The sequence below is a fragment of the Pseudophryne corroboree genome, chromosome 3, assembly GCF_028390025.1.
Source record: "Pseudophryne corroboree isolate aPseCor3 chromosome 3, aPseCor3.hap2, whole genome shotgun sequence".
Taxonomy (NCBI): Eukaryota; Metazoa; Chordata; class Amphibia; order Anura; family Myobatrachidae; genus Pseudophryne; species Pseudophryne corroboree.
Genome location: NC_086446.1, coordinates 190,562,730 through 190,586,292, shown reverse-complemented (window position 1 = coordinate 190,586,292; position 23,563 = coordinate 190,562,730). Strand labels below are relative to the sequence as shown.

General features: G+C 45.7%; 1 protein-coding gene across 3 annotated transcripts in view; it reads right to left on the bottom strand.

Annotated features, from left to right (window-relative positions):
- Positions 1-13,346: 13,346 nt before the first annotated feature.
- LOC135055087 (L-threonine ammonia-lyase-like) overlaps positions 13,347-23,563 on the bottom strand; it is a 139,845-nt gene continuing 129,628 nt past the window's right edge. For all 3 annotated transcript variants that reach the window (XM_063958731.1, XM_063958732.1, XM_063958730.1), the window contains one exon: positions 13,347-13,767. In XM_063958731.1, coding sequence (XP_063814801.1) covers positions 13,669-13,767 — 99 coding nt within the window. In that variant the 3' untranslated portion in view covers positions 13,347-13,668. The remainder of the gene's footprint in view (positions 13,768-23,563) is intronic.

Below are 23,563 nucleotides of genomic sequence, written 5' to 3'. Positions count from 1 at the left end.
TTCTCCCCTGCTGCACTCTTACACACCCCAAACTCCCGTCTCCCATCTGAGATAAAACATAATATTTTATTTTGGCATACATATCGAGCATGGCAGGCCACTCACACTAAAGCCCAGAGAAAACCTGACACCTCTCTTCACACTACGTTTTGGGGTAACCCATGTTTCCTTCCTGGCCTTGGTAACGCACATTTTTTGAGTTGGAGAGAGAAGGGGATCGCAGCTATTAGAGACATATACGACCCAGGAGGCAACGCAGTGCTTTCTTTCTCTGATATCCAGATAAAATTTGGTATTTCCCACCGGGAATTTTTTATGTATCTGCAGGCTAGACACTTTGCTCAATCCCAGTCTCACCCAATGATTTCTGAGGCTACCACAGACCCGCTGCGCACCTTAATGGTGCTTACTAAAGATTGTCCTTACCATCTTAGTAACTTCAGAAACACCTTTAGGGTCTCATATAGAGACCGGCTCTGGGATTCCGCGTTGTCTTCATGGGCCAGAGATATCCCCAATATGGGATCGTGCGCTGAATTGTTAGATAACATTTTACCCACTTTTAGGTTCTTATACTCTGCCTCTTTGCAAGAGGTTCACTTGAAGACGCTCCAAAGGGCATATATAGCGCCTAATCAGAGGGCACACATGGTCCCAGACGACACTGGCTGTTGCATCAAATGTACTGCGCAGAGTGCCACCTTGTACCACAATATGTGGCCTTGCCGGAAAATATCTAAGTTTTGGTACAAGGTGGTCGCTTATCTCAACACAATATTTAACTTACGGTTAATAAAACGTCCGAGGGCTTGTTTGCTACTTGATTTTAGGTAGTGGTCTCTTGGGCCTGAAGATAGAGACATTGTTCCGGTACTCTCTGTTATCCTGACAATTGCCAAGAAACAAATTCTTAATAATTGGATCAAACCGTCTACCCCTTCTTTGATGGCTGTGAAACACATGACCCTCCGGATTATTTATTTTGAGAGGCGTGCTACTCTTCCTGATATTGAATTGGGGGTCAGGCGGTTTGCCAAGAAGTGGGAGAGGTATATTGATACTCTAGACTCGGATGTACAGTCGTTCATCTATAAACTTTTTGAGACCACAACGTGGTATCTATATAGACAAATCGATAGGGCCTCTTGACAACCTAGGCCCATGTACTGTTCCTTTGGGACCCCCTGCTGTTTTCTTAGGAAATGCAATTATATTAATTTTAGAATGGCTAACCATGCCTGAATTACTTCTTTAATATTTTTACTTAGGACTTCTTTGGCCGCCACTCATTCATGATATGATTATACTTGTATTGTTTTCCCCATTTGTTTCTCTCCCCCCCCCCCCCTCCCCTCCTGTCTGTCTTCTTTACTGACCTCTCGGGTATACTGATGTCCTGTGAATCCTCAGGTAGAATTGTATGCTTAGCCTTAGGTATATGGTGATTTCTTATGCTAAGACGCACGTCAGTAATGTTTTCATCATTTCCTAGACCTCATGTAGGTTAAGATTGTTTATCCTTTACCTCTTACTCAAGCCTACAAGTACCGACTATGTATCTGTGGTTTCACTGATGTGGCTTAAAAGCACCTTACGATGGATTATTGTAACTATACCGGTTTCTCTCCGGTTTTTGGTATGTCTGTATCATGAAGGTCTTCCCTGTTCTTGTATTTCTATAAAAAATCTAATAAAAATTGTTGAATTAAAAAATTTTTTGTCCCTTCTTGAGTTGGATTCTGAGGCCTGCCTGGTCCTTTGCTCCCCCTGGTCTATTTCGAACTGGAAGCGGTTATTGATGCTTTGCCGTGGGATAAAGCCCCTGGTCTTGATGGATTTCCATCTAATTTCTATAAAAGCTTTAAGACTGAATTGGCCCCGGTTTTGTTGAATGATTTTAATGAGGCATCTGATGCTGGGAGTTTCCCAAAGGAAATGTTGGAAGAGCAAATAGTCGCCCTAAACCGGGTAAAGCTCCCACTTCAGTTCAAAATTATCACACGCTAGCGCTGTTAAATACAGATGTTAAGCTTTATGCTAAGCTAATTGCCAATCACCTAAGTCCCTTTCTGCCTTCTATTATAGCCACAGATCAAGTTGGTTTTGTACTGAGCAGGCAGACCCCAGACCATACTCAGAGAGTCCTTAATACTACTAAATATTGTAATTATTATGAATCTCCTTTATTAGTCTTGTCATTAGACACCGAGAAGGCATTTGACAGACAGCATTGGGGATACCTAAAGTCTGTCTTATTTAAATTTGGGTTTTGGGGTAGATTTTTGGAGTCCATTCTGGCCCTGTATTCTGTCCCTTCTGCAAGGGTTTTTGTGAATGGCTGTCTCTCCTTGGGGTGCGATATCTCAAATGGCACTAATCACGGGTGTCCCTTGTTGCCCCTTATCTTCGCTTTGGCTATTGAGCCCCTGGCAGAGACTATAAGAACCGCTGCAGATGTAGGGGGACCTGAGATAGGCGGACTTAACCACAAGATCAGCCTTTTTGCTGATGATATTTTGCTGTGCTTTCTTCACCCTGAAACTGGGCTTCATACGATTTTACTCGAAAGTTTCCTACTATAAATTAAATACCTCTAAAACTGGAGCCTACTTAAAGACCGATATACAGTAGGTAGGTATGCATGACAGACGTGTTCCAGTAAATATTTAGGGGTGCATCTACTGTAGCTCAGGATACCGATTTATTTGACTGTAATTTTACGCCTTTGCTGGGTTCCTTCGAAAGATTGATTCAAGAGTGGTTGCTTCACGAAATTTCTTGGTTGTGGCGTACCTCTGATTCTAAGATGGTGTTGTTGTTACCTAAAATTATGTACTTTTTTCGAGCTACCCCTCGTAATTTCCCTAAGGCCTTCAGTACTAGAACTAATAAAAAAATTCTCAATTTATTTGTAAAGGTCCCAGGCCCCATATAGCCAGGCATATCTTGATTCTTCCCAAACGCTCCGGAGGCGTTGCTTATCCTGATTTAGATAGCTACCATTCTGCTTGCCTCCTTAGCCAAGCCTGGGACTGGTTCGCTGTACAATCCCCTAAACCCTGGGTTCTTATGGAACGGTCTTTTTTAGGTACACTTGCGCTCACTGATTTGTTCTTGCTCCCTGTGCAGGCTACCCCCTCGTGGAATGGCCCTGGCGCCGCGATTAGAACCACAATACACACTTGGCATGCAGTTACCTCTGCTGACGCCACTGTCTCACTTCCGGCAGCAGACCTTTCTATCATGGCTATAGCCAGCGCTATCCCTAATCTCAGACTAGATTCTTGGTTTGAGGTGGGAATACCGAGCTTGAAAGACGTTTTTGGAGCAGGTGGTCTGTTTTCCTTTTCCCAGCTGGAATCACAATTTAATATCCCGAAGCATGACTTCTTTAAATATTTGCAAGTACGCCATTGGTTGTCTACCCATACGGATAAATAATTTGCTCCTTCTCCATTGCCTGTAGTTTTATCTGTTAGATTGTCGTCTCCTGGTCATAGGGGCGGTATACCTAAATGGTACCAGTATATTGTTTTATTGAATAAAACAAGTAAATTATTGTCTCAAGTGGGAACGAGATCCATCTAGAGTTTTTCAGGACGCAGAGTGGGACTCTATTTCCTCATCGTGTTTTATAATGTCTAAATGTTTACAACATTCTGAAATGTTTTTCAAATTGCATCATAGAGCGTTCTTCACTCCACGGCGGGAACACCTTATATGGCCCGCTGTGTCCCAACTATGTTTGGAGGACTTGTGTCTGTGTTGGTACTATCTTTCATATCTTTAGGTACTGCCCGGTTCTGAGGCCGCTGTGGACTGAGGTGTTCTCTCTTATACGTGATGTACTAGGAATAAATTTCCTTGACGATCCTGTTGTTGCTCTGTTCCATCACACTATTACTATGTTGTGATAATTACATTCTCGGCCATATTTTGATTTCAACTAAAGCTGCAATAGGATTAACTGGAAATCACAGTCGGTACCATGCATACAGACCATTATTAATAACACTCAAACATTTTGGATTTGAGATTGCCGGATGCGAATACTCCTCATCGGCTTCCTCAATTCATATGAGGTGGTTTAAGTGGAGTGATACAGAGACAGACGGGCATTCTACTATTTACAGCGATCCTATTGATTTGTCTGTTTTGATCTCTCCGACCTCTGCAATGGCCTTGTAACTGTTCACATTTTATTATGTTATTCGGCACATACAACTACACGTGCAGTGTGTTTCTATTGTCTACTCTGTTACCTTATTGTGTCTTTGTCTTTTATGTTTTATTTCCCCCCTCTTATGTCTCTTTTGAGTGTATCTTGTGTTTTGACTATTTGAGATTTCATGTATACAGCTACTGACCTAATACTTTATGTATTTTTTGTTGCTGATACTTTGCCATTTCTGGCTGTCTGTTTGATTACTCTCTGCATATTTTGTAAACAATAAAACTCTAATGTTTAAAAAAACGAGTTTTATGGTAAGAACTTACCTTTGTTAAAACTCTTTCTGCGAGGTACACTGGGCTCCACAAGGATAGACATTGGGGTGTAGAGTAGGATCTTGATCCGAAGCACCAACAGGCTCAAAAGCTTTGACCTTCTTCCCAAGATGCATAGCGCCACCTCCTATATCACCCCGCCTCCGTGCACAGGAGCTCAGTTTTGTTAACCAGCCCAATGCAGTAGCAAGTAAAAGAGACGACAACTGCCAGCTGCCACAAACACCACACTCTCTCGACAGGAGAAGTGTCAGCGGCTAATGCCATACCAATCCAAAGAAGCTAAGTGCGTCAGGGTGGGCGCCTTGTGGAGCCCAGTGTACCTCGCAGAAAGAGTTTCAACAAAGGTAAGTTCTTACCATAAAACTCGTCTACTGCTGCGGGGTACACTGGGCTCCACAAGGATAGACATTGGGGATGTCCTAAAGCAGTTCCTTATGGGAGGGGACGCACTGTAGCGGGCACAAGAACCCGGCGTCCAAAGGAAGCATCCTGGGAAGCGGCGGTATCGAAAGCATAGAACCTAATGAACGTGTTCACTGAGGACCACGTAGCCGCCATGCACAATTGTTCAAGGGTCGCACCACGGCGGGCCGCCCAAGAAGGTCCAACAGACCGAGTAGAATGGGCCTTAATGTGATCAGGAGCAGAGAGACCAGCCTTCACATAAGCATGTGCAATCACCATTCTAATCCATCTGGCCAGAGTTTGCTTGTGAGCAGCCCAGCCCCGTTTGTGAAACCCAAACACAACAAAAAGAGAATCAGATTTCCTAATAGGAGCAGTTCTCTTCACATAGATACGGAGAGCCCGTACCACATCCAAAGACCGCTCTTTGGGAGACAGATCAGGAGAAACAAGTGCCGGAACTACAATCTCCTGATTAAGGTGGAACGAAGAAACCACCTTAGGTAGATAGCCGGGACGAGTCCTAAGAACCTCCCGGTCACGGTGAAATATCAGATATGGGGAACTACAGGACAAGGCACCCAAATCTGACACTCTTCTAGCTGAAACAGTAGCCAGCAGAAACACCACCTTAAGGGAAAGCCACTTAAGGTCTGCTGAACCAAGAGGTTAAAACGGAGACTCTTGTAACGCCTCCAAAACCACCGACAAGTCCCAAGGAGCCACAGGTGGGACATAGGGAGGTTGGATACGCAACACGCCCTGAATAAAGTTATGCACATCAGGTAAGGTCGCAATTTTTCTCTGAAACCACACCGACAAGGCAGATATTTGAACCTTGAGGGAGGCCAGACGCAGGCCTAAGTCCAGGCCCTGCTGAAGAAAAGCCAACAACTTGACTATACTGAACTTGGAAGCGTCATAATTGTTAGATGCGCACCAAACAAAGTAAGAATGCTAGACCCTATAGTAAATCCGAGCCGAAGCCGGTTTCCGGGCCCGCAACATAGTTTGAATGAAGCGGCCCACGGTGGGTCATTATTTGCCCCCGTTGCCACCGTCCCACTGGGGGGCAAGGAGCCCCCAGAATCAGAGCCCAAAGCTGCTATATTCTCCTCATAGGTATCTGCGGCTTCAGCAACACCGGCAGTGTGTTCAGCCCCAGAAGTGTTACCCTCAGAAGCAGACATGATATAACTTGCAGTATCAGGTAACACAGTACAATTTGTCAGCAGCACAATACCTCTAGCCCAAACCCCTGCGCAGTGTAGTCAGCACCAGCAGAGATAAAGGAGAGATATGGTGACTAAATCACAGAGAAAAATACGTAATACAGTATATCTTTGTGAAAATCCTATATTAGATAAAACCTGACGCACCAAGCCCCCTCAGGTTATAGAATATAGGGATAGCAGGTTGAGTGAAAGACACGAAATGGACACCACAGCTATCAAATGCACACACAAATAGTCACAGTCTGTACAATGCAGAGGTTATTACTAACTATAATACTGCACTGGACTAGCTTACACAGCTATATAACAATAGATATAACAGTACACAGTAAGAACTGGATGTATATCACAGGGTAATTGTACTAGGAAACCCTGACTAAGTGCACTCTTTCTTAACTAACACTGACTAAAAAAAGGCAGGTAGAATACTTAAGTGTCTTGTAAAGTCACAGCACTGACAACTAGTGATGAGCGGGTTCGGTTTCTCGGAAACCGAACCCCCCCCGAACTTCACGCTTTTTACACGGGTCCGAGGCAGACTCGGATCTTCCCGCCTTGCTCGGCTAACCCGAGCGCGCCCGAACGTCATCATCCCGCTGTCGGATTCTCGCGAGGCTCGTATTCTATCGCGAGACTCGGATTCTATATAAGGAGCCGCGCGTCGCCGCCATTTTCACACGTGCATTGAGATTGATAGGGAGAGGACGTGGCTGGCGTCCTCTCCGTTTAGATAGAGAGTGAGACACTTGATTTACTGGAGCATTAGGAGTACTCAGAGAGTGCAGAGTTTTGCTGATAGTTATACTAGTGACCACCAGTTTTATTTATTATTTAATATAATCCGTTCTCTGCCTGAAAAAAAACGATACACAGTCACATACCATATCTGTGCTCAGCCTCAGTGTGCTGCATGATAATATCATCTATGTATATCTGACTGTGCTGAGTAGTGCTCACTGCTCACACAGCTTAATTGTGGGGGAGACTGGGGAGCAGTTATAGCAGGAGTACATATTTAACAGTGCACACTTTTGCTGCCAGAGTGCCAGTGTGACTGACCAGCAGTGACCACCAGTATATTGTCTGCCTGAAAAAGTTAAACACTCGTGTGGTGTTTTTTTTTTTTTATTCTATAAACGCATTCTGCTGACAGTGTCCAGCAGGTCCGTCATTCATTATATTTCTATCTTCTTCATACTAGTAGTTTAGGAGTCTGCAGTGCTGACAGTGTCCAGCAGGTCCGTCATTATATAATATATACCTGTCCTGCAGTAGTGATATATATATATTTTTTATATCATTATCATCCAGTCTATACTAGCAGACGCAGTACGGTAGTCCACGGCTGTAGCTACCTCTGTGTCGGCAGTCGCTCGTCATCCATAAGTATACTAGTATCCATCCATCTCCATTGTTTACCTGAGGTGCCTTTTAGTTGTGCCTATTAAAATATGGAGAACAAAAATGTTGAGGTTCCAAAAATAGGGAAAGATCAAGATCCACTTCCACCTCGTGCTGAAGCTGCTGCCACTAGTCATGGCCGAGACGATGAAATGCCATCAACGTCGTCTGCCAAGGCCGATGCCCAATGTCATAGTACAGAGCATGTAAAATCCAAAACACCAAATATCAGTAAAAAAAGGACTCAAAAATCTAAAATAAAATCGTCGGAGGAGAAGCGTAAACTTGCCAATATGCCATTTACCACACGGAGTGGCAAGGAACGGCTGAGGCCCTGGCCTATGTTCATGGCTAGTGGTTCAGCTTCACATGAGGATGGAAGCACTCAGCCTCTCGCTAGAAAAATGAAAAGACTTAAGCTGGCAAAAGCACAGCAAAGAACTGTGCGTTCTTCGAAATCACAAATCCACAAGGAGAGTCCAATTGTGTCGGTTGCGATGCCTGACCTTCCCAACACTGGACGTGAAGAGCATGCGCCTTCCACCATTTGCACGCCCCCTGCAAGTGCTGGAAGGAGCACCCGCAGTCCAGTTCCTGATAGTCAGATTGAAGATGTCAGTGTTGAAGTACACCAGGATGAGGAGGATATGGGTGTTGCTGGCGCTGGGGAGGAAATTGACCAGGAGGATTCTGATGGTGAGGTGGTTTGTTTAAGTCAGGCACCCGGGGAGACACCTGTTGTCCGTGGGAGGAATATGGCCATTGACATGCCTGGTGAAAATACCCAAAAAATCAGCTCTTCAGTGTGGAAGTATTTCAACAGAAATGCGGACAACATTTGTCAAGCCGTGTGTTGCCTTTGTCAAGCTGTAATAAGTAGGGGTAAGGACGTTAACCACCTCGGAACATCCTCCCTTATACGTCACCTGCAGCGCATTCATCATAAGTCAGTGACAAGTTCAAAAACTTTGGGCGACAGCGGAAGCAGTCCACTGACCAGTAAATCCCTTCCTCTTGTAACCAAGCTCACGCAAACCACCCCACCAACTCCCTCAGTGTCAATTTCCTCCTTCCCCAGGAATGCCAATAGTCCTGCAGGCCATGTCACTGGCAATTCTGACGAGTCCTCTCCTGCCTGGGATTCCTCCGATGCATCCTTGCGTGTAACGCCTACTGCTGCTGGCGCTGCTGTTGTTGCTGCTGGGAGTCGATGGTCATCCCAGAGGGGAAGTCGTAAGACCACTTTTACTACTTCCACCAAGCAATTGACTGTCCAACAGTCCTTTGCGAGGAAGATGAAATATCACAGCAGTCATCCTGCTGCAAAGCGTATAACTGAGGCCTTGGCATCCTGGGCGGTGAGAAACGTGGTTCCGGTATCCATCATTACTGCAGAGCCAACTAGAGACTTGTTGGAGGTACTGTGTCCCCGGTACCAAATACCATCTAGGTTCCATTTCTCTAGGCAGGCGATACCGAAAATGTACACAGACCTCAGAAAAAGACTCACCAGTGTCCTAAAAAATGCAGTTGTACCCAATGTCCACTTAACCACGGACATGTGGACAAGTGGAGCAGGGCAGACTCAGGACTATATGACTGTGACAGCCCACTGGGTAGATGTATTGACTCCCGCCGCAAGAACAGCAGCGGCGGCACCAGTAGCAGCATCTCGCAAACGCCAACTCTTTCCTAGGCAGGCTACGCTTTGTATCACCGCTTTCCAGAATACGCACACAGCTTAAAACCTCTTACGGCAACTGAGGAAGATCATCGCAGAATGGCTTACCCCAATTGGACTCTCCTGTGGATTTGTGGCATCGGACAACGCCAGCAATATTGTGTGTGCATTAAATCTGGGCAAATTCCAGCACGTCCCATGTTTTGCACATACCTTGAATTTGGTGGTGCAGAATTATTTAAAAAACGAGAGGGGCGTGCAAGAGATGCTGTCGGTGGCCAGAAGAATTGCGGCACACTTTCGGCGTACAGGCACCACGTACAGAAGACTGGAGCACCACCAAAAACGCCTGAACCTGCCCTGCCATCATCTGAAGCAAGAAGTGGTAACGAGGTGGAATTCAACCCTCTATATGCTTCAGAGGTTGGAGGAGCAGCAAAAGGCCATTCAAGCCTATACAACTGAGCACGAGATAGGAGCTGGAATGCACCTGTCTCAAGCGCAGTGGAGAATGATTTCAACATTGTGCAAGGTTCTGCAACCTTTTGAACTTGCCACACGTGAAGTCAGTTCAGACACTGCCAGCCTGAGTCAGGTCATTCCCCTCATCAGGCTTTTGCAGAAGAAGCTGGAGACATTGAAGGAGGAGCTAACACAGAGCGATTCCGCTAGGCATGTGGGACTTGTGGATGGAGCCCTTAATTCGCTTAACAAGGATTCACGGGTGGTCAATCTGTTGAAATCAGAGCACTACATTTTGGCCACCGTGCTCGATCCTAGATTTAAAACCTACCTTGGATCTCTCTTTCCGGCAGACACAAGTCTGCTGGGGTTCAAAGAACTGCTGGTGAGAAAATTGTCAAGTCAAGCGGAACGCGACCTGTCAACATCTCCTCCTTCAAATTCTCCCGCAACTGGGGGTGCGAGGAAGAGGCTCAGAATTCCGAGCCCACCCGCTGGCGGTGATGCAGGGCAGTCTGGAGCGACTGCTGATGCTGACATCTGGTCCGGACTGAAGGACCTGACAACGATTACGGACATGTCGTCTACTGTCACTGCATATGATTCTCTCCCCATTGAAAGAATGGTGGAGGATTATATGAGTGACCGCATCCAAGTAGGCACGTCAGACAGTCCGTACTTATACTGGCAGGAAAAAGAGGCAATTTGGAGGCCCTTGCACAAACTGGCTTTATTCTACCTAAGTTGCCCTCCCACAAGTGTGTACTCCGAAAGAGTGTTTAGTGCCGCCGCTCACCTTGTCAGCAATCGGCGTACGAGGTTACATCCAGAAAATGTGGAGAAGATGATGTTCATTAAAATGAATTATAATCAATTCCTCCGTGGAGACATTCACCAGCAGCAATTGCCTCCACAAAGTACACAGGGAGCTGAGATGGTGGATTCCAGTGGGGACGAATTGATAATCTGTGAGGAGGGAAATGTACACGGTGATATATCGGAGGATGATGATGAGGTGGACATCTTGCCTCTGTAGAGCCAGTTTGTGCAAGGAGAGATTAATTGCTTCTTTTTTGGTGGGGGTCCAAACCAACCCGTCATTTCAGTCACAGTCGTGTGGCAGACCCTGTCACTGAAATGATGGGTTGGTTAAAGTGTGCATGTCCTGTTTATACAACATAAGGGTGGGTGGGAGGGCCCAAGGACAATTCCATCTTGCACCTCTTTTTTCTTTCATTTTTCTTTGCGTCATGTGCTGTTTGGGGAGTAGTTTTTGGAAGGGCCATCCTGCGTGACACTGCAGTGACACTCCTAGATGGGCCAGGTGTTTGTGTCGGCCACTTGGGTCGCTTATCTTAGTCACACAGCTACCTCATTGCGCCTCTTTTTTTCTTTGCGTCATGTGCTGTTTGGGGGGTGTTTTTTGGAAGGGCCATCCTGCGTGACACTGCAGTGCCACTCCTAGATGGGCCAGGTGTTTGTGTCGGCCACTAGGGTCGCTTAGCTTACTCACACAGCTACCTCATTGCGCCTCTTTTTTTTCTTCTTTGCGTCATGTGCTGTTTGGGGGGTGTTTTTTGGAAGGGCCATCCTGCGTGACACTGCAGTGCCACTCCTAGATGGGCCAGGTGTTTGTGTCGGCCACTTGGGTCGCTGAGCTTAGTCATCCAGCGACCTCGGTGCAAATTTTAGGACTAAAAATAATATTGTGAGGTGTTCAGAATAGACTGAAAATGAGTGGAAATTATGGTTATTGAGGTTAATAATACTTCGGGATCAAAATGACCCCCAAATTCTATGATTTAAGCTGTTTTTTAGGGTTTTTTGAAAAAAACACCCGAATCCAAAACACACCCGAATCCGACAAAAAAAATTCGGTGAGGTTTTGCCAAAACGCGTTCGAACCCAAAACACGGCCGCGGAACCGAACCCAAAACCAAAACACAAAACCCGAAAAATTTCCGGTGCTCATCACTACTGACAACCAGGCGGCTTTACATAGGAGGATTTGCCCAAGCATTCCCAGGAACAGTGAGTTGAAGGATAATGGCGCCGCAGACACTGCCAGGGAGTGAGGGAGAGACAGATATGCAGCTCCAGGGCGGGAACATTTGCGGGAAATGGCGCCCTGGGGCTGGGGGAGGGGCTCCAGGTCTAAGCCTTATCCCTCTGCTGGCAAAACCACCCGGTACTGCGGGCTACGTGTAAAAAAGGTTCAGAGAGAAAACCTGACCTGCACCCATGCCCTGGTGATCTAGTGGTATCGCCTGTACTGCCACAGTGTCCACCGCCAGCGCGCGCGGCCCGCCTCCCACCGGCCGCGCCGGATCGCGATAAAGTGCGGGTCCCGCGAGCGGGACCCACTTACCTCCTCCCGAAGTGCGGCCACGCGATCCCGGAGAGCCCCAGCCTCCTGCTGTAGGTACCCGGCAACCAGGGCACGGAAGTGTACAGCGCCGCTGGGGGAGAGATGGAGCTGCAGCAGGCAATGTCTACTGACATCCAGCACAATCTGTGCCTCTGCTGCAGCCCTTGTAGTCTTCTTTTTTCCTCAGAAAAAGCTTTTTCTGGAGCTGCTGTGAGCAGCTCTTCCTGTTACATGCTTGCACTGCAAGCACCAACTACAAACTGAGCTCCTGTGCACGGAGGCGGGGTGATATAGGAGGTGGCGCTATGCATCTTGGGAAGAAGGTCAAAGCTTTTGAGCCTGTTGGTGCTTCGGATCAAGATCCTACTCTACACCCCAATGTCTATCCTTGTGGAGCCCAGTGTACCCTGCAGCAGAAAATAAAATAATAAAAAATGTCTAAGTGCCTAATTAGTCATTCAGGGGGTTGTCCTAGGGGTTCAGAAACAAATCACAACATTTTTAACTTAAAATAGGGATTTTTCCCCAAGAGTTGGTGAATTGAAATTACAGCGAAACCATTTTGGCAGACAATTGAATAGACACTTTGGTGGATTTGCCGCGATGCGGTAATGTCACATCTTTTGAAAACACTTTTTCGACGCTATCTGAATACTCCTCTATGTCTCACTTTGGCTAACTTCAGTTTACTTCCCCCACTTAGTACTGAAGGGTATGAGGTCTTTACTTCCATATTAAGGATAGGAAGTGTGATAGTGATCCAATATTCATAGAGATGCTGAAATATCAATTTTGTGAGAATAGTTTTAGAATATCCGAGCAGTAATATCCCAGCAGTAAGGGGCCTCCCGAGACTTGTGCAGTTTTTTTAGACTTTTGAATTTGAGTTGATGTCCACTATGTTTTGCATCTGCCGGTGGCTTTAGAACAGGTCTGGCCAACCTTTGGCTCTCCAGCTGTTGTAAAACTACAAGTCCCATCATGCTTTGCCACAGTTTTGCTATTAGGGAATGCTAAAACTGTGGCAAGGCATGCTGGGATGTGTAGTTTCACAACATCTGGAGAGCCACAGGTTGGCCAGGCCTGCTTTAGAAGCTTACGTAAGTAATCTACACATCCACCACCAGTATGGAATGGTCTTAATTTTATTCCCCAGTTGCCACCTGAGTGGTGCCTGGCCCCCCTCCCCCCCACCCCAAAAAGTACTGGCACCCTAGGCTAAAGCCAAATGGTAGATCAGACATTGCATAACTAACCAAAGGAAAAGCATCTAATACATCTCATCTCTAGTGTAAAAGTTTTATATGTCTCACACATGTACATCCACAAAATGCTGCTTTAAAATGACAAATCACAATAAGGTAAACAGAACACACGTAATATAACTGTCAGGCTAATACTTACAGCTGTTTTGCTTACCACCTATAACTAGAGTAAACACATAGGGGAATGGGAGCATTGCTGTAGTGTTCAGGTGAGTAAGATTGGAGGCAGTAGTAACCAGGGGTTTTTTAGGTCTTTGTAACCTGCCTTTGAGACCAGAAAAGAAAGCAACAAATGCTGATAAAAGTCTCTGCATTCATCTGCCAAGGTGACTGGCTCTCTCCTCATTGCTCTATCCATTTAAGGGTTGAGTATCTATCGGCAAGAGCCGTCCTTAACTGCATGGAGTGGGCCTTATCCCTGGTCTCCACCAGACACGTTACCTGCATGAATGGAAAACAAAGTCAGCACAGGTACCACAGCCTCTGCATTGCTAAAAATAAAAGAAAGCAACTCTGCAATAGTGTGACATTAGAATGCAGTGTAATGTACAGTTTATAGTAATACTTCTCTCATCCTGTTGGATGTTGTGTTGTAATCCTGTTTGTGCTACCTACAGGTTGTTTGGATTTACCGTACTTATGTAAACATGCAGCTGACTGCTTGTGTCTGCACAATGTGGTCTCACCCCAAATAACAAAGGATGGAATCTGCCTATAGTTTAATCTCACGGCAAAATCTATAAATAAACAAGCAAAGCTCTTGTGTATGTTCCTTTACTAGTTCTAAATACTTTAATTTTAGAATACTTCCAACTCAAACTGCATGTCAGGGGGTGCTAACAGTTCTCCCCATGCAGGTCACCCAAAACTATGGTGGCCAATCCCGGGATTGGGATCGGCGGGATCCCGGGATTTAGGCCCAAAAATGGCCGGGATTCAATCCCGGGATTGGAAGCTCCAATCCCGGGGATTGAGGGATTGGAGCTTCCAATCCCTTCCTGCTTCTGGGTCCCCAGCGCAGCTTCCAATCCCTTCCTGCCTCCGGGTCCCCAGCGCAGCGTGAGAGGTCACGCTGCGCTGTTAGCTGCTGCTGGGAGACACCAGCAGCATTCACATGATGTTTCCCGCCCGCCTCCGGTATATGGTGAGTTATATGTGCGGGGCGAGGGGGCGGCCACCTAGGTAAAAGCCAATCCCGGGAATCCCGGGATTGGCCATTTTTCAATCCCGATACCCGGGATTGAAAAAATGGCCCGGGATTAGCTTCCCTACCCAAAACCACATTATGGGGCAGATGTATTAACCTGGAGAAGGCATAAGGAAGTGATAAACCAGTGATATGTGCAAGGCCTTCTCCAGGTTAATACATTTGCCCCTATGTGCTCAGAGTGACTCCTATCAATGCATGAATGGTATGTAGAATATCTTACTACATATGTATATACTCCCCAAAAAACTCCATCTGCCCTATTTGTCCACCCAGTTTTGACCCTCCCCTATGGATATGTCTACATTTGCTATATATTGTACTTACTAGAGAGAAAAAAAGCTTGTTTGGTATCCCTAGGAGGGGTTCCAATGTATAGGTCGAAAGTCAGTAGCTCAACCCCATATGGTCGACATGCATTAAGTCAACAGGTAAAATGTAGGCAGTGCTTTAGGTCGACAGGTACAAAAATTCAACACAAGGTTTTTTTTTCATGTTTTTTCAACTTTTGGTTGATTTACTATCCACGTGGACTACTACTGGGAACAGAAACCTGTGGCGAGCACAGCGGAGCGAGACACCTTGCCCGAAGAGTGGCAAGCAAAGCGAGCACAGGAGGGTATATGTTTCTGCTGATTGTGGCACCCCAAAAAACTTGTGTTGACCTTTATTGTGTAGACCATTGTCATGTCGACCATTTGACCCTGGTGACCTAACGCATGTCAACCATATGTGGCCGACCTAATGATTGTCTATCTAGACAGTATAGATCTTCTATACCACACCCCTTAGGAGAACTAGTCAGCAATACTTCTGAGAATTGCCTACAGTTGCTTGCTTTGTAAAGGATTGTATTTTAACTTTGTTTCTTTTCTTATTTGTGCAAAATAAAAACCTGAATACACTAAAACTCGGGAAAGGTATTCCCAGTGAAAGCATTGCGTTCTCAAAATATGACAATTGGACTGGTCATAAAAGGTCAAAACACTGCAGTTATTAAGCGGTGATGCTGGACTCAGGAAAACCACCAATCTTGGACACCTATGCAGAAAACCAATTCACTTTTACTAGAGAATAGAGTCTTTACATTCATAGGTGTTCTTTGTTTTTTTTATTTATTCTTGGTAGGGGAAGGATGATGCATAACAGTGCAATTAACCAGTTACCTGGCGCGTCGCATGTGATGTGACTGGAGCCAGAAGTGCTTCAGCTGGCAAAGATGCATCACATGCAACCGCGCTGCCCGCTGTGTTCCCACCTTTAGATTAGGAAAATCGTTTTGCACAAGTGCAAGATTGATCTCCTTTATACCCCTGGATGCACTGCAGTGACGCGGCGGACATATGATTTATTGTTGTTTAATTCATTTTTATTTTAATTTAGCTTAACATACCTTGGCCTAAGTCTAAAGGTGCCCATACACCTAAAGATTTATCTTCCAATCTGGCTGGTTGGAACAGAAATCTGGTAATGGATGGGAGCAAATTACATGGATGGGAACAAATGACAGTTGACCATTTCCCATCCGTTACCAGATTTTTGTTCCAACCAGCCAGATTGGAAGATAAATCTTTAGGTGTATGTGCACCTTAAGGATCATTAATAAACCTTCTGACCAACACTCAACTAAACCGGTAACGTGTGTCTCAGGCCATATGAATTTCCGATCATGCAGAAACAATCTGTCGACATTCATTATGCCAACAATCTGTCGACATTATGTATCTATACATGTATCTCTTGGGATCAGCATAGAAATATAGAGTGTAGAATGACATCAGACCAGTAATCCAAGAGAAAACTAATCATTTTTCTTGCTGAACCAACAAACATGCAAACCAGATGTTGCTCTTCGTGTGCATGAGACTTGTCAGGCTAGAAACAGAATGGCTCTGGCATGAAATGCCCCAGGCAGGATGAAATACAGCAGAATGGACTGAAATTATAGCCTACCATAAGGAGTTATTTTATGTAGTTATGTACAGTATATGCATAAGGGAAAGTGATTGTGCTATTGTAATACACTGCTGACATGAAGGCTAGGTTGTAGTCCTGGAATAATTTTGGTTGTAGCGACATACTGTACAGGTCTATGTACTAAGCCTTGGAGAGAGATAAAGTGGACAGAGATGAACTACCAACCAACTAGCTCCTAACCATCATCTTTTAAATACATCCTGTAACACGACAAGAGCTGGTTGGCTGGTACCTTATCTCTGTCTGCTTTATCTCTCACCAAGGCTTAGTACATAGACCCCCTAAGTACAGTAGGACAGTGGTCACATAATTAGAGGTGGCCACACCCGCAGTACGCCTCCTTGGAGGTGCTTCTCTGGCACAGTGGCAAATCCAGGGAGAGGGCACTTGGGCCTGTACACCCCCCTTCCCCTGTCGTTTCTGGCCTCCCCCAGCACCTGCCTGTAGCTGTGTTGGCAGAGGTGTCCTCTATTTCCTCCATTCACAGCAGTGAGTGCTGCATATAGGATTGTAGGGAGGGAGAGTGGGGCGGTGGCAGTGCACTACTATTTCTCTGTGGCATATGTGCAAGGGGCAATACTACTACTCCGCCATTATGTGCAAAGGTCACTTATACTACTCTTGCACTATGTGTAAGGAGGAATTACTACTACTCTGTGGCATTATGTGTAAGGGGCACTACTACTATCTGGCATTATGTGTAAGGGGTGCTACTACTACTCTGAGATTAGGTGCAAGGGGCACTAATACTCTGTTGCATTATGTGTAAGGGGGAATACTACTACTACTTTAACATTATGTGTAGGGGCAGTACTACTACTCTGGCATTATGTGTAAGGGGTAATACTACTCTATGTGAAAGGGGCACTACTACTAATCTGGCATTATGTATAAGGGTCACTACTACTACTCTGGCATTATGTGTAAGGGGCACTACTAAAACTCTGGCAATATGTGTAAGGGGCACTACTAGTACTCTGTGGCATGTGTAAGGATCAATACTACTACTCTGGAATTATGTGTAAGTGGCACTACTACTTTTCCGTGGCATTATGTGTAAGGAGCACTACTAATACTCTAATTATGTAACATAGTATCTAAGGTTGCACCTATTTGTGGTCTCCTGCAGGGGTGTATCTACTCATTGGCCAGGATGGCACTCGCCAGGGGCGCCAGGCAAGGAGGGGGCGCCGCCTGGCTGTGCCACCCACAGCCAAAGGGTAGAAAAGTAGTACTGTCAGACAGTACCTGGTGAGAGTCTGTTACTGCTGGAGTGGCGCTGGTGTCCGGCAGCACCGCATTTGTAATCAGACTCAAAATAAACTACAGCTCCCAGCAGCCCTTGTTGCTGGGAGCTCCCGGCAGCAAGGGCTGCTGGGAACTGTAGTTTATTTTGAGTCTGATTACAAGTGCGGTGCTGCTGGACACTAGTCTGATCTCTAGTGCAGTGCAGTGCTGACGGACACCGGCGCCGTGCCCGCAGTAACAGACTCTCACCAGGTACACAGCAATTGTTATATAGCACTGTGCTATAGATCTATTTGTTGTTGAAGATAATAAAAAAGTGTCAGTGTTTGGGAGAAGGGACTGTAGTACCTGGAAAACTACACGATTTTCATGCATGTTAGATGTAACTAAGTAGTAAGTAAGCGAAAACTTTAACTTGTTGCATGTAATAAAGAAAATACATATCTTACCTATTTCAAGGCCAGGTTCAAGGAAATGTATATCAATTAATTGTATAATTGATCATTTTATATTGAAAGTGATGGCACTCTGATGTTTTTTCTAACAGGAAGCCCTTCTACCATCCAACTAATGGTGTTTGGTTAATGGCTGGGTCCATTTGAGGCTCATCTCACGGCAGCTCATTAGCATTTCATTCGGGATGCAGTCAAGATAACGGCATTTGGCATCCCGGCGGTCGGAAAGCTGACGCCAGCATCCCGAAACTGCTTGGAATGCTGATGCTGGCATCCCAACATAGATAGCGATGCAGAATGCCAAAATCCGGCTCGAGTTGGTGCCAAAGTCTCCACTGGCAAGCCGCGTGAGAGGGTTAGGGTTAGGCTGCGAGGGCGGGAGGGCTAGGGTTAGGCTGCAGGCAGGGAGATTAGGAAGGGTGGGTTAGGGTTAGGCACCACTGAAGAGGCTTTTATGGGGTGCGGGTTAAGGTCAGGTTGTGGGAAAGGTGGTTTAGGGTTAGGGGGTAGGCATGGTGTAACGTGAATACGAGACAATACTGTGCGGTGTTATGCGAATAAGGGACACTACTGTGTGGCATAATTTGAATTGGAAGTACTATTGTGTCCACACCCTTCCCACACAAGACCATGCCCCATTTCCAATACTCACACCTTATTCCAAATGTTTGTAGGGGGGGGGGGGGGGGGCGCCAGCCCCTTAATTTGCCAGGGGCGCTCGGACCCCTAGATACACCCCTGGTCTCCTGTACAGTATTATTTTTGGACTAAATTTTGTCTGCTGCTGATGTCAGCCATTGTGTTTTATTCCTCTTTTTTTTAATAACTATAGTGCGTGACTATGCACCATAACCCTGGATATCCTTATCCATTAGGAATTTATCTAACCCACTCTTAGAAGGTGTTGACTGAGTCCGCCATTACAACTCTCTCAGGCAGGGAATTCCAAACACGTATTGTCCTTACTGTGAAAAAATCTTTTTGCTGCTTTGTACGGAATCTCCTCTCCTCTAACCTAAGCGAGTGTCCACGTGTCCTCTGTGCTGATCTTACCAGAAACAGGTCCCGTGCAAGCTCTGTGTATTGTCCCCTTCTATATTTGTAAATGTTGATCATGTCCCCTCTTAGTCTTTTATTTTTCAGTGTAAAATGCCTAGTCTTGCAAGCCTTTCCTCGATGTGTGAGGAGCACTACTACTACTCTGGCATTACATGTAAGGAGCACTACCACTACTCTGGCATTATGTGTAAGGGGCACTACTACAACTCTGGCATTATGTGTAAGGGGCTCTGCTACTACTCTGTGGCATTTTGTGTAAGGGGAACTACTACTACTCTGGCATTGTGTGTGAGGGGCACTACTACTACTCTGGTATTACGTGTAAGAGGCACTACTAATACTCTGTGGCATTGTGTAAGGGGCACTACTACTACTCTGTGGCATGTGTAAGGGTCAATACTACTACTCTGGCATTATGTGTAAGCGGCACTACTACTTCGCTGTGGCATTATGTGTAAGGGGCACTACTACTACTCTGTGGCATTACGTGTGAGGGACAGTACTACTACTCAGGCATTATATGTAAGGGGCACTAATACTTCTCGGTGGCAATATGTGTAAGGGGTACTAGTACTACTCTGTGGCATTATGTGTAAGGGGCAATACTACTGCTGCTACTACTCTGTGGCATTTGCCCAGGGCCTAGAATGCTGTTAAGACGGCCCTGATTATAGGGCACCCACAGAGGCCACAGGTGTAAATTAGCTGTTAGAACTGTCACCCCCTTAGCTAAACTCCTTAGACTGAACAGAGTGACATAAAACGTAGAAAAGGGAATAACACAACTATCAGCACCCCAGTGTACTATGAGCAGGACCAGAACAGGGGCTATTTGCTGCCCTGTACCGCCTCGCTGCCTAAACCTGTGGCATCATAATATCTCACCTAGTGGGTGGGGCTGCCAGCCAAAGGCTGCCTGCCAGGGGCGTCCCTTGGACGCTTTGTAAGGCTCTGCAGTAGTACAACTGGCTCCATTCCCGGCACTTTGCAAGCCACATGCAGGTGCCGTGGGTTAGCGATGGTACTGCCCCCATGGGCCTTGCACGACATCACCACCCACACACTCTTACACCACCCTGCTATGAAGGCTTATATATAGTAATTTATTTTTATTTCACTCACTTACAAGGGTCATAAATGAATTACGTCTGTAATTGATCAATAAAAAAAGAGATGACACAATATGGTCTGTAAATCTTCACTGTCTGCACTTATTTCCTGTGAGCTCTCCAGGCTGGATGCCCCTTTGGAGACTGTTGAGTGACACATAATCTATGAAGGAGAGTGTGTCCTGTTCTACTTAATGGAAGCATTTTAACGCCTAGACATTGTAAGACGTACTGAGATTATATGTCCAGGACTGGAGGAGTTAAGGCAGTGTGTTTATTTTGGTTATAATAATGTGAACCATTTGTGAATTGCAACAGCAAATTCCACCTCCGAAGGGAAAACAAGGCCGAAGTTTTAAGTGCTCAAAGGCAGGAATGTACACAGATTTAGTGATTCATTATTTGGCAGCGATGGATAATGCTTTAGAAACACATCTGGGCTTTGCCAATGAACACAGGTCTATCCAATAAACACTAAATACATAGGGCAAAAAGAGCAATTTTTCGGTACATGTTGCTTGGCTGTGTGCTAGATTATGCTGACATCTCAGTGACTGTACGCATGAAGAAATTATAAAGTATGTAAATCTCTTACCCATACTGTGATGTGTAATGGCGATTACGCCCTTACTTATAATTACTAACAGATTATCCTCCCATAATGTGCAGAATAGGAGCTAAACTAGGTTTTTGTTCTTCAGACAATTCTCTTATTTGTCCCCTAATTGAAATTACTTTATATGTTTCAATGTATTGTTATCCCATTACAATGGAAAGTAGGGAATACGCGGCAACTAATGCCTCACAAATAAAAGCTTTTTTTTGCAAAATTGTAAAAATAGGAAAATTAGTTGTGATTCATAGGGGGTGATTCAATTGTTTAATGGGTGCAGGTAATTGCATATTGCCTGTCACTTTATATGGGGCGATATGCAATTGTTTGGGCGCCCACTGTTTTTGCATGCTGATCTCATCCAGAAGTACCAGGTTTAGCCATGCAAAACGACTAGACCCAACTAAAGTACTGGGCACGGAGCAAAAGAGCCATTTTGGCGCCCAAATGAGACACTTTTTGCACATTTCTGCGCGTAGAAATGTTAGCACACCTGACGACAGAAACAAATTAATAACTGCTGGCGGGCGCGCACAGGTGCGGAGAGGAGGCGGCAGGGGCGGATTGGACCGCTAGGAAGCCGGGACACATCATGCTTAGCCGGGCCGTCTGTGCTCCCACAAAATCGGGGCACTGTGAAAACTTTGGGTATTATGGAAAAGAGCACTGTGTATACTGAGGGGTATTATGGTGGGATTATAGGGGGTGCTCTGTATACTGAGTGGTATTATGGGGGGTTTATGTCTACAGAGTAGTATTATGGGGGGTTGTTGTGTATACTGAGTGGTATTATAGAAAGTGCTGTGTGTACTAATGGGGTACTATGGAAGCACTGTGTACACTGCAACATGACTGTGATGTATATAGTTAGGAGAGGATGGTATAAGAGGGCAAAATGAGAGGGTTTCACACAGCATGAAGCTAGTCAGACAATGTCCGTATTATTCACAGTTCAGAGTAGTAACATGATCAGGGATGTAAGTATAATGGGGCCTGGGAGCTTAGCGGACATATTATGAACAACCGCTAGAGAAAAAATGACCTGATTCAGAGGCAGACACAATACAAAAGTTTGTGCAGTTGAGCGATATTTTTGAACTGCGAATGTGCCAACGTATTACTGATGGCGGTCAGAGTGAGGACTTAGATGCAGAGTGATTAACAGGGGGGGGTAACAGGGGTTGCAAGTAAAGCGCAGGCGTGACATGACTATTTGGGGGACATGTATCCGACTGCAAATTGTACAGAGCTGTAAAGACCCCGGTATCTTACTACTGAAGAACGATGTGCGTCTGTTGCTGTGATTTTGTACACAATCCGTAGATTAGACACACTGTCAGTGGGTGTCTTATTACAGAGCCCCACTGCAGCGATACATGCTGTGGCATATTTTCACAGATCCACTGCATATAAATTTGCAGTCATGATGAGATTTGTGTACACCTCTGAATCAGGCCCTATGTCTTTTGCAAGGTGATAGGACTTTAAGGGTTGGGGGACCAAAGCATATTTTTGCACCTGGGCCCATAACTCGCTAGTTCCGCCTTCATTGTATAGTATGAGTGATATGGCGGAGGAGGAGCTTGTGTGTAGATAGATAGATAGATAGATAGATAGATAAATAGATAAATAGACAGGCAATTTGCCGGCTGTCGGGATCCCGAGGGTTCAGGATACCAAGGCCGAAATCCCGCCAGCAGACAAAGCCGCTAGCCAGAATCCCGGCGCACCATGGTTATTCCCACTCGTGGGTGTCCACGGCACCCATAGGACGGCTTATATGGACGGACAGCATCTTGTCCACCTGTAATACATACCGGACCCATATTGCAGCACTCGCAGGTCTTGGTAATTTTAAATCTTTAAAAAGACGCTTGGCATCATTAATGGGGAATTGGATGACATGGACAACTTCTCCATTCTTTAAGAGGCTTGATGTATCTCCCCCCATGTCTGAAAAATCCAGCGGCAGCTCTCTGCCGCCCCCTTCTGGTTGTAAAGTAGTGAGAAGTTCAAGCTTATCAACCTGGTTAAAAATGGTCTCCCATGTTTATTGCTGATGTTCTTTTTTTTTTGTGTTGGAAATAACGAGTTTTATGGTAAGAACTTACCTTTGTTGAAACTCTTTCTGCGAGGTACACTGGGCTCCACAAGTCTGGACAATGGGTGTAGTGTAGGATCTTGATCCGAGGCACCAACAGACTCAAAGCTTTGACTGTTCCCAGAATGCACAGCGCTGCCTCCTATATCACCCCGCCTCCCAGCACAGGAGCTCAGTTTTAGTTAACCAGCCCAATGCAGTAGCAGGAAAAGAGACGACAACGGATAGTAGCCACATATACCACACTCTCATGACGAGAAGTGTCAGCGGCTAATGCCATATCAACCCAAAGAAGCTAAGTGCCTCAGGGTGGGCGCCTTGTGGGCGCTTTTCTCATGGCTGCTTGGAGCAGCCCCTCTGTTAAGTGCCTGCTTACTGCAGCACCAACTGACAAACTGAGCTCCTGTGCTGGGAGGCGGGGTTATAGAGGAGGTGGCGCTGTGCATTCTGGGAACAGTCAAAGCTTTG